Here is an 11271-nt window from a genome sequence, read left to right on the forward strand (position 1 = left end):
AGATACATTTTTTGCTGTGGTTTTGTCAAGACTTAATTGTCCACATAGCTTTAAGAGTTTCCCTTTCCACATGTGAGTTGACAGCAGGTTTCATTTCAGAGCAAGCTTTATGAAGGGAGCAACAAATCCCTTCATTACAAGGGGACTGTTTCAGTTCCTTCTTTGAAGAAACTATGTACTGTCTGGTGTGCACTTACATTCTGAATCTGCTGAACTTGTTGGATGTCACTCAAGACTGCCAGAATGGCCATGCATAGCAAAGGACAATGACTGTCATGGGTACGTGAAGGGGGCAAGAGTGTTTGTGCCAGGGCGATCTCTGAAGTCAAATAAGCCATTATCAGTCTGTCAAGCCAGGTCTCATTTGAAGTCTCTTAATAACAGTTAGGCAGTTTGGTGAAGTCTCCATCAATGCTCTGGTAATAGCTTTTTACAACTACTGTAGAGAAATTAGACAAAGAGCCAAAGTGATAAAGTAAGGTTGCAACATGTGGTGAGTTCACTTTTGTGTATGCACTAAAATAAGAAAAAGTCAGAGTATGTGCAGTGTTCTTTGTGCTACATTGTTAGTATGGAGATTTAAGCTTTATAGTAGTAGTGTGGTATGGTATAGTCCTTAAAGCAAGGGAGGGAAAGGCCTGGCTGTTCATTTGATAGTTTACCTTGACCCCTGAAGTGTGTCGCTCGCACCCTGAGGGCTTGGGCTGGCAAAACCTTTCTCAGTCCCCCCTGGGAATGATAATCTCAACGTGGGCGTTTACCACGGACACCAGACACAACACCATTAGCCACAGCTCCGCTGCTGCTCATTAGGACCCCCGATCGATATAGGCGGCCACAGAAATCGCCAGTGCTGCGGAACCAGCTATCACTCTTCAGAGTTATTATCGTAAACAGCACTGGCCAAGATTTAGGGCAGTACCCACTTTTGCTGTTTCTATTGGAAATAAAGGGTTGGGAGGGCAATAACTGACTGACTGAGGCCCTTCTAAGGACATTATATTGTACCACTTGTTCTGAAACTTTGTGCTGTGAGGAGTCATTGCCTTGCAATAAAATTAGAAGCATTCAGGAAGCATTTCTGTACATGCTGCTGGGTTCTCTAGGGTTTGGTATTATGATATGGCCTGAGCAAAAAAACTGACACAGAAGGAGTTCACTCATTACTGCGAAGATATTTGAGCTTTGATGTCTCCCTTATTGAGTGTCAAAAACAAATGGGTAGGTTTAAGCACAACTAGAAAATTTGCTGAGTTTGCAAAGCAACAAAGAAGATGACAATGTGCAACAGAAGAAAAAAAAGTAGAAATCTATAGGGTCAAAATGAGAGCAACTAAACGCGGAATGACCACAATGTTTTTAAAATATTTCAGTGCACCGTGGGACCTCTGTTTGATATCACCATGACAAGATAATTTAATTATTTTCCAATTCTCTCCCTCCGAAACATGAGGTGTGGAGACATTAGTCACAGGAAATTGTAGATGAAAAGACAAAAAAAGGATAGTCCATTGGTTTCTGGCGGAGGAGAGAATAATATTGAGGCAAAATTGTGAAAATAAGAAAAAGGGGAGATGTATTGATTTTTGGTGGAGCCAGGGAAAGAAAAGAGAGGGAATAAAGAAGTGCTCTTTGGCCGATGTGTCCAAATGATGTCTCAGGGGAGGTTCTTAATGGTAGGGGGAGGGGTGAGGGGGGTTAAGGGGGTGAGGTGGGGGTGACGGGGGCAGGTGCCTACCCTGACTAAGGCATGGAACTGCCCTTAGGCTAAGGCTAATGGTATTGGCTGAGCTTACTTTAAGCAGCTCTTTCCTAATGGCCAACTATGAGTGTGCCACAGGATAGACAGGTATTGATTGGTTCAAATGCTCTTGAGTTGACAAGAACTGAAAGTCCCTCAAGCATATACAATCTTGCAGCAAATTATGTCACACGGAAAGGTGATTAAAAACAGAAGCTTGGGGCAGGCACACTCATTAAAAGTGTATATGATTTTTCTCTTGTTGTCCTTGTATTGCTCTTTCTTCTTTGTGTTTACTCCTTTTCCTGCCAAAACCTTTGTCTCTCTGTTGATTGTTTGTATTTTTTTTGTATTTTTTTTTTTTTTAGTTTTCCTGAATGAGAAATGTCTGTTTATACATTTTGAAATTCTCCCAGCAACACAGTCTTCAAACCCTATTTTTCCATAATAGAGATCCAGTGTATTGACTGTTGAACCTCCATTGCATCAGTCAAAGTAACGCATGTACTGTAGTTATGCACTTCATCAGTGGTGTAGAGTTGTCATTTGAATAGAGTCAAATGGTCTGACATTTTTTAAAAATGAATACAGGTGTGGTGGTTATATTCTCTTTTAAAAAAAGGTGCAGCATGCGGGTATAGTATACAGAGAACAATGCCATATATTTGCTTTGTTGTCATGCCCCCCTTCCTCATATACACATACAAAAAATGCTGTGTACAAGATTTTCTCTTATTCACAAGGGGCGCTTTCTAGACTGCTTGAGGCATCTGCTTTGATTGCATAATTCCCAAGAGACGAACAACACAAAACAAAAATACTGACTGAATTCAGACTTATAATATACCGAACAAATAACATACCAGCTCCACTCTTCAAAACCATAGTTCTCTAAAGAAAAGGAATTGGAGAGTAAATTCAAAGTTGAAAGCTTAGCTCTCTTGCAGTGAATTCAGGGATGAGGGTGAAAGATGAAACAAACTTTTTTCCTGGCTGAAAATGAGTAGCATTACCAAAGCAAATAGGCCATAGCATGAGCATTTATGTATACTTTAACTTAAGTGGCACATATCAGAGATACCATAAACCATTTTTTAAGCCGTAAATGCTGCAGATATTTCAGGAATGGCTGGTGAGGAAATGTTTTATTATGCAGAGGTAATACAACAGGTCCCCCACGTCATCTGGTGCTTTGCCAAGTGTAGCATGACAGTTTCAAGCAAAGTAAACAGTGTTGAACAAATGAAAGTTAAATGAAATGACGGGTCCTTTTTCCTCAGGAAAACCAGAAAAAAAAAAAGCGAGACTTTCTGCATCCAAATGATACGGCTGCACTCAAAGCTCACAGTTTTCTTCTCTTTCGATTAAATGCTCTTTCTCTGGCTGTTTGTGCTATACAGTGGAGTGTGCTACATCGCTACTTTCTTCTCTACAGGGGCCCCTGGGCTCCCCAAGCAATAGGAGTAAATTAGAGTGCACCTGTTCCAGCTCCAAGATAAGCCATCTCCAGAGGATTTCCTCTGAGTAAAATGAAGTGAGTGAAGAATAAACAGAATATCACAGCATTACTCCGCCAAGGTGAAGTTGCTGCTGCTCTGGGGACACGGTTCGTTTTGCACAACACCCAGCAAAATATCCTCTATAAACCTCTGGATGTGAGACTGTAGGAATGGTCTCTGCTCACAGCGGAGAGAATAGGCGCTGCACTTTTGTGTTCCAACCAAGGCAGCGAGTCTGCTTCCCGACTGTATCTACTCACAACCTTGACTTGAAATGCTGTTATTTGTGGTCTGGGTTTTGTGGTTTGTTTCCAGCATGTTTTGACTCTGTGTCAACACATCTGCGATAGTCAAACATCAAACCACATACTTCCCCCTTTTTCTACTCCTGTACTGCTGCCAAATATTTCTGAAAGTATCTAATTAAGTCAACTAAGAAAATTGTCAGTACATCTCTCTCCTCTTCCCATCAGCTTAGCCACATGAGTAACTCCTTGTATGTTTCTTAGAGGAAATAAAAGATGTAACCCCAGTGTGATGCCCAAAGACCACTGACCGTAGATGTCTAGAATGCAAAATTCACTCAGTTGGTTTACACATAAAAGGCATGGATAATTAGAGGAAAAATGTAATTCATCATACGTTTGATAATCAGTCTGATTTGGTCTCCTATCTGCACCAGGGCATTCAAATAACCCCCCTACTATTAGCACCCCACTCTCCCTCACGCCAGTAGTCTGTTTTACCCTCTCTTTGTTCCCCTACAACACATTATCATTATTGTAGCTAATTGCATGGTTTGCCTTGAAGTCGTGCTGGAGACTCGTGATCTGGGGTTGAAACGTGGACAGGGATCCAGTCTTCTCCACAGCTTGCCTTACACTGCTAATTGCTGTTACCACAGGATAAGGCGTACTCCTCGCTGTGGCCAGCCGGACTAGGCTGGAACGGGTATGGGGTGAATTTGGGTGGGGGGATACTATCACACAAGGGTGGTAAGACGTGGGAGGGAGAGCCAAGGGTGGCATAACTGAGGTGGGATGGGTAGACCAGATTGGGGAGGGAAAGGATAGCGGTTGGGGGTAAGCGGGGGGGATGGAACCGGTGTTAGATGTAGGTCAGCGGGAGTGGAGTACCCTGAAGATTACAGTTGGTTAGTGCGACCCCTCTCTGACAGGATCTGAGCCCTTACTCCCAGCAGAGGTGGACCCTGGCATTTGGGGAACCCAGCTATTAGTGAGGCTAATAAAGCCTGGGCAGAAAGTTTTGAACCTCCAGTAGTCCAGAGTCCACTGTCCTGCCACAGGTCAAAAGGATGGATCTTAGTTAATATAGTCTTAAATGACTGAAGAGAGTCTTTAAATGATTGTTAATAAAACAGTGGAGCTGCGGTGTGGTGTTAAAGACATCTATAGGCACAATTTTTCATTTTATAATCTATCTTAATATCTGTGTTTTTACGAGCATATCTTTTTATTATCTTTGTTTATTAAAGAAGTGTAATGTGAGAGATGAGTTCATCTAACTCTAAAAATCTGAGCTTTGTGTGAGCTCTGATAGTTTCTTAATTCAGATGGGAACGTTAGTTTTACACCACAGTATCAACTTCCAACTTCAAAATGAGTCACAGCTCCCCGATGGGGTTTTAGAAAAGGAAATGGAATCACAGACATAACTAGTGACAAAGCCTCCATCACCTCATATAAGATCTCATTCCATCTGTGAGAACTTTGGGTCTACCCCAGAAAAATAATAAATATCCTCCTCTCATGGCTGGTGCTCGTCTTGTTCAAAAGGTGGTTTCAAGACCAAACAAAGGAAATGGTGTCATTAATGATATATTTTATGAACTAGGCCCTCTTAGAACAGTTTCCTACAAATGCATGGATAAGGGGTTGATCTCTATCCTAACAAAGGATCTCTAAAATATGAAGTGAAAAGCTACCCAAGATGAAGCTGGTAAAGAAACAAGCGAGGAAGAGCCTATTTCCACAACACAAACAGATTTCCTGGCCTTTAGCAGTCTCTTACTGGGATACTTTGAGACATATCCATCAAAACACAGCTGTATTCATTCATATTTCATACCTCCTCCTTCTCCCAGTGCTTTAACACTGTTCTTTGATCAAAGGAGAGAAGTCGGATCACAACAGGAAGGTTCCCTGCCAGCCAAGAAGGAGAAGGAAGGCCAATCTATGACTGTACTGTACATGTTACCGTATAGATTGCTGTACTTCACTCAAAAAAGAGAAAAAAATATTAAAATAAATTAATGTCTTGCAAATGCAAAACTAAGAACACTTGAGAAATTCATGAGTTTCCACATATGAAACGCTTTTATATGAATTTCCACATTTCACTGTGAGCGTAGTTTCAGGCCATGCACAACTACTACTGCAAAATTGTACAAAATACTTTTTGTCGTAAACAGAAACTCCATCAGTCAGTGTGCAGAACAATTACCAGTTTTTAGAGTTAGAGATGATTGATTTAAGTCTTTGTTAGATTTAGTGGGGAATAACACTTTCTGCAACTTAAGTGATGGAATTGCTGAGAGACTGACAGCCAGGAGCGGATTCAAAACACACAGCTCAAGAGTGTCACCATGTGGAGGCATGTGGATATGACAAAACAGTAACTGAGCAGCACTGAGAGCAAATAGTTTTACCTCGGAATGCGGCTCAGTAAGAGCAGTCAGGATTTCATTTCTTCTGCGTCCCTTTTCTCAGTTATTTATATATTTCTTCCAATTAAATTTCATGTCAACTGCTTTACATTAAGACTTCAGCCTCCCTCTTTACCTCACCTCCACTATGTCAATTCCAAGACATAGCATTTCCAAAGACCCTTTTCAGTAAGGCTCTGGGAAAAAAGTGTTTGAAGACCTCCCTGACATTTAGACTCTCTCTGAAGATGACTTTGCCTTCTACTATAGCCTGCGGGAACATAGTAAGACCCACACTAAACTTCAATTGATATGCAGTGCCAGATTCCTCCTGGGGAAATTATCATTCTGTTCATAATAAGAGCCACAACAAGCACCTGGAAAATGACTTTATTATACACTTTGCTTCAATAAAAGTTTCCTATGACCCATCGGAAACACACATGGTGCACAGAGCATAACCGTGATGAAATGAAAACTATATTATGCATATGATAGAATGCTTATTTGATGGTGGGCCGTGTGAGGATGCACATCTGCTCGGATGTGCTTGATTGGCAGGTTTGTTAATGCGGCGGTGTAGCCTTGGATGGAGGTGCTCTGAGACCCCTTTTTCCTGAAGCCATTATCCAAATATGTTCTGTTTTTCAAACAAATGAATGGCACAAAAATCAAAGTATCAAAAATGTATTGCCCTTCATAATGGAATTCCCTCTGAGCAAGGACATGTAACAATGGGCCATTCTCAGCTTCCTGTCCTTTCCCTCTCTATATGCCAATGGATGTGACCTCCACAGTTTTAACAATGGGGCATCCAGCAGCATAAGCACTTGGCTTCTCGCCATAGCCACTACGTGCAGTAAGGCTGCTTTCATCTTTGTTGTTATATTTAAGGATGACATCCTAGCCTGTCGGCCTCTACCATTGTCTTCACCGTGATTATTTTCTACCGTTGTTTAGCCCCAGTTGTGGCTCTTTGATGAAAAGGTCGCCACTCAATTGGAAAACAGTCATTAAAATGCGGTGGGTACTATTCACCAGTGTGTATGGGGGAACAAACTCAACTGAGCTGGTTAATCAAAAGTTAATTATATAATTTTCATGCAGATGAGGGAAACATTCAAATGAATCCCAACTCTACAATCATTACAAAAAATAAATAAAGAAATAATTCTAAAATGCTATAAAATGTTCAGGGACCAGGAGGCTGTAAACAATATGAAGTTTAATTTGAGGTAAACAAAGTGAATATCCACCAGGGGGTCTGGGAAGGAGAAAGTGAGGTTAAATCAAATTTGGAAACACAGATACCAGCAGGTTTTGTTGTCCTGATATACATGCAATTAGGCAGGTCCTTGATGAGGACACTGGGAGAGAGAAAGTTAGGTTTCATGGCAAATGCTTTGGGATTATTTAAAGGGAATTTATAGGATTGTATGCTTTATCTGTAAACATTAATTATTCTCACACAAGTATACCAAATTGAATTAAAACCATATTTTAGGAAATGTTATAAAAGCATAATTATCTTTTATGAGGATGTTGCAAAATTACTGAAAACTCCATAAAGATAAGTATAAGCTCAAGTAAATCAATTCAAGCAAGTCTCCCAGTGACTTTCAGAGAAAATGCCCTGGACAACATTTTCTTCTGTAACTTTGTCAAAGAAGGTAAAGTATAGTACTTCTCAAAAAATTCTTAAGTCTTTCCTCATCAAAGGAAATGATTGTGTTATGCAAATTACAACCATGAATATTAAACCAATGATGTGAAGTATCACAAATGAACGAGCATTGTTCTCGAAGTGCAATGGAATGTGGTTTAATTTCTCTTTAATTCTATGTGCTTTTATAATGTTCACCTTTTCCCAGTTGTGCCAGCGGGTTTGGGTTCATTGGTGTGCATTACAACCGCGCTCTAACAATGCAGGGCCTCCCCGGTGTCAGCACAGTTCATGAATCCTAGCCCCTTATGCACCAGGCGATTAGTATGGTGCTCTGTCTGTGGGGCTTTGCCAGAAAATGAGTTCTCTTTAAAACATATGCCCCCTGCTGATTCTTTTCCTTTCCTGATATGAAATTCCAATTTTTATAATGAACACACCAATTTCCTGTACAGAGAGGGGGGTGGTGGGGGGGGAAAGTTTTACACTTTGTCTGTTTTGGATGACTGCAGTTATCCGAAATTAGCGGAAAGCTGTTGTGGACACCACAAGCAGAAAAATATTTAGATGAGTGTCTTTCATTTTGGAGCTAATCAACAGTCAGGTACAAGCACAAAAAATCAGCTGGTGTAATTTTCCACATCACATATGCACATGACTGGTGTGGCAGAAAATGGAATTAACCAAAACTGTAACAAATTCAATTAAGTCATTGATTTCTAATAAATTGGCTTAATCACCAGCTGTTGTCATGCTAAGATTGTTGTGTCACAAGTTTGTCATGCTTGTCGGTCGTGGCTGCTTTACAAAGGCAATTTAATCTATTTAAAGGCTTTCAAAACAATATTTTACATTTAAATAGCATCATTTCACTTCTAATGAGTAGATGTACAAAGTGAGATCCCATTTTATGAGAATCAGATGGAATAAAACATTATAAGTTGATCCAGATTCAAAAACTTTATTTAAATTTTACATGAATTTAAATGTTACAGGCATACATATAATTGACGTCTTTGCAATAAATGTGATTATTTGTATAAGTCAGCATCCTGCACTTGGGTGATCCATCACTAGTGCTGATGATAATGCAAATACAGTCTGCTTCTCTTCTTTTTTTTTTAGGAGCTCTTCATTTATGAGGGAACCTTTTCTTTCGGTTGAAATGACTGGAATCATCATTAATCTGAAGAGATTGAAATGAAGTCTCAGTTAAAAGTTTGATCTGCTGCTTTAATATTTCATCTAACCAACATCATTTATATATATGTATGAGTCCAAAGTCTTCAAGTGTGAGCAAACTGGCAATACATCTGCCAACATTCAAAAAGATTAAATTAAGCATGCACATATTCAATCATGCAAAAAGAGAAATATAAAAACAGCCATTGAGCAGTTTGTATATTGTCGCTGCTGCTTTGGAACACAGTGGCACACAGTGGTATAGTGTACATTAATAATGTACAATTGAAGAAGACATTGGTAATAAATTATGTATAATAAGCACTTACTACATTGTATGGTCTAAGTCTCTCTTGGGTTTGGGCACTCGCCTCTTCAGGAAGAGATACCACACCTCCTGTGCCCATCATCTAAGTACAATAAAATAGAGATTTTAGAAGATGAAACCATGGCTGATATGATATCTGAACCCAACATAATATTTACAGCATTGTAAAAAAAAAAAAGAAAAAAGAAAAAAGAAGAAGAAGCACCTGCAGTCAGGCTTAACTGAGCAATTTTATGGAAGTATTTCTGTTAAATATCACTTTAAATTTCACAAAGACAGCACATTTCCTGAAACTGTAGACTTGTCCATAAAAAAAAAAAAGAAAAAAAGAAACAAAAAAATCACTCACCCTGATGGTCGCCTCCAGCTCTCCCACACTTCTCTTTCCACCTGGTAGCCATCCATAGGACCAGTGCTGGGACAGGGTGACCTGAACCACCAACGCCAACAACAACACCTGCACCGTCACTCTGCTGCTTGCTTCCATTAGAGCTGCAGAGGAAGCCAAATTTGTGATAAAAAATAATAATGTCACCTCTCACAGCTCCATGGCTCGTAGACCAGGGGTCACAAAGCATCACCCAACAATAGTAAAACAACATTTTAAACAGTAATTATTATGGAGAATAATTCTCCCTTAATGAACATTGAACAAACTTCATTGTGGACTGACTCACCTCTGTATTTGCCTCGTTAGCATGTGGTGCATTAGCCAGAGGGGGATTTTATAGGTGTTGTAGAAGGCTGCTGTCAGGATTATAATCCCCTCTCTGCAGGTGTGACACATTTACTGACTAATGGGACACAGAATACTACTAATGGAGCTCGCTAAGTGCCCAAACAGCATGAAATATATATTAAATACATATTTATGTTTGTGTCAAATGCATCTTCGAAGAGGTAGACAAAAAGGCAACATTAAGATGAAATATGACATTTCTCTCCATCTATAATTTATTGGAATCAGCTTTCAGCAAAACAAATAGTAGCTCAAATCCATACAGATTCAAAAGGCAGAAACATCATTGAAACAAGATGCTTGTGCATTTATGTTACATCAGCTGCAAGGCCTCACTGTCATTATCCCTATTTCTTATTCTTTAAGCATGGAACTTAAAATACTTATTACAGATTGCAAAGTAAAATGATGTCAAACAATGCAGCAAACCTCAGTGATGATTAATGACCACAACAAGTATTTATATACACTAAATAAACATATCAGTGAGTCATGTATAAACCCATCTCACAGCTTTATAAGAATGGAAGTACAAACACAGTAGAAAGTTCCTTGCCCAAACTTAAGACCTCAAAGCTTTCTATTTTCCAAAAAGTAAGCAAAAGCCTTGCAAAAATATATGCTTTTCATTTTGCAGAAATGTCAGGGCTTCCTTGTTTAAATATGAAACTAAGACTAACTATCATAGTCAAAATATGTCAAAATGGCTGTGCATGCATATTTCATATTTTGGCTGAGCACTGGTTCTTGATATCAATACTGCTCAGTGTTCCAGACATATTTCATTTCAGTTCATATGGAAGAACAAGGTTCAACTACATCAATTTTCAACTATTTAATTCAAATTCACATCTCAACAGTGTTCTCTTTATGATTTCTCACTTATTTGCAACAATTAATATTATGTTACATTTGTTATCCTTATAATATTCTGAAAAGCGCTTTTACAAATAATGAACATGGGATCAATGCGTGAGACCACCATTAAAAACAATACACTTTTAAAAATGTATCTATTATATCTGAGTTAAACATAAACATCTGGCTTATCGCTATTAAAATTGTGTCACTTGGTGACAAGTATTTCATGATTAGAACTGTCTTTCTAATCAATATGGCACTGCTTTATGCAAACATGCATGTGTAAAGTCAACTTGTCAGTGTGTATCAAAAACTTTTTTTGAAAGCAGGATTTGATGCTTAGCTGCAAAAAATCTGTACGAATGACATGTTTGGATTAAAGTGATAATACATTATTTTCTGCCGCTTTCAATGTGGGCTAATTGCATTTTGCAGCGTCAGGCACCAATCTACTAAGTAATATTGCCACAGGCAAAAAAGAAAGTTGGTGAAGTTGAATAAAATTACAACAGGCAGCAGCTGTTAAGTTATTCATAGACAGAATTGAGGTAATTTGCGGCGTCTTACGGAATGAAATATATCTTAAATTTCAT

The 11271-nt window shown here is 39.1% G+C and overlaps 1 protein-coding gene across 1 annotated transcript; it reads right to left on the reverse strand.

Annotated features, from left to right (window-relative positions):
- Positions 1 to 8576: 8576 nt before the first annotated feature.
- Positions 8577 to 9656, reverse strand: gnrh3 (gonadotropin-releasing hormone 3). Its single transcript, XM_067611118.1, has 3 exons — positions 9428 to 9656; positions 9080 to 9160; positions 8577 to 8754 (listed from the first exon to the last, which is right to left on the reverse strand). Exons 1-3 carry the CDS (start codon positions 9563 to 9565, stop codon positions 8701 to 8703), a joined length of 273 nt encoding a protein of 90 aa, XP_067467219.1. The 5' UTR covers positions 9566 to 9656; the 3' UTR covers positions 8577 to 8700.
- Between the last annotated feature and the right edge of the window lie 1615 nt (positions 9657 to 11271).

Source organism: Thunnus thynnus, chromosome 14 (genome assembly GCF_963924715.1).
Source record: "Thunnus thynnus chromosome 14, fThuThy2.1, whole genome shotgun sequence".
Classification (NCBI taxonomy): Eukaryota; Metazoa; Chordata; class Actinopteri; order Scombriformes; family Scombridae; genus Thunnus; species Thunnus thynnus.

Bases quoted from the DNA above. Each gene is read 5' to 3' on its own strand.
- gnrh3 (XM_067611118.1), bottom strand. From the start codon at position 9,565: ATGGAAGCAAGCAGCAGAGTGACGGTGCAGGTGTTGTTGTTGGCGTTG. The intron at 9,161-9,427 runs GTGAGTGATTTT...TATTGTACTTAG, and splicing joins AGCTGGAGGCGACCATCAGG to ATGATGGGCACAGGAGGTGT. The intron at 8,755-9,079 runs GTAAGTGCTTAT...CAATCTCTTCAG, and splicing joins GACTTAGACCATACAATGTA to ATTAATGATGATTCCAGTCA.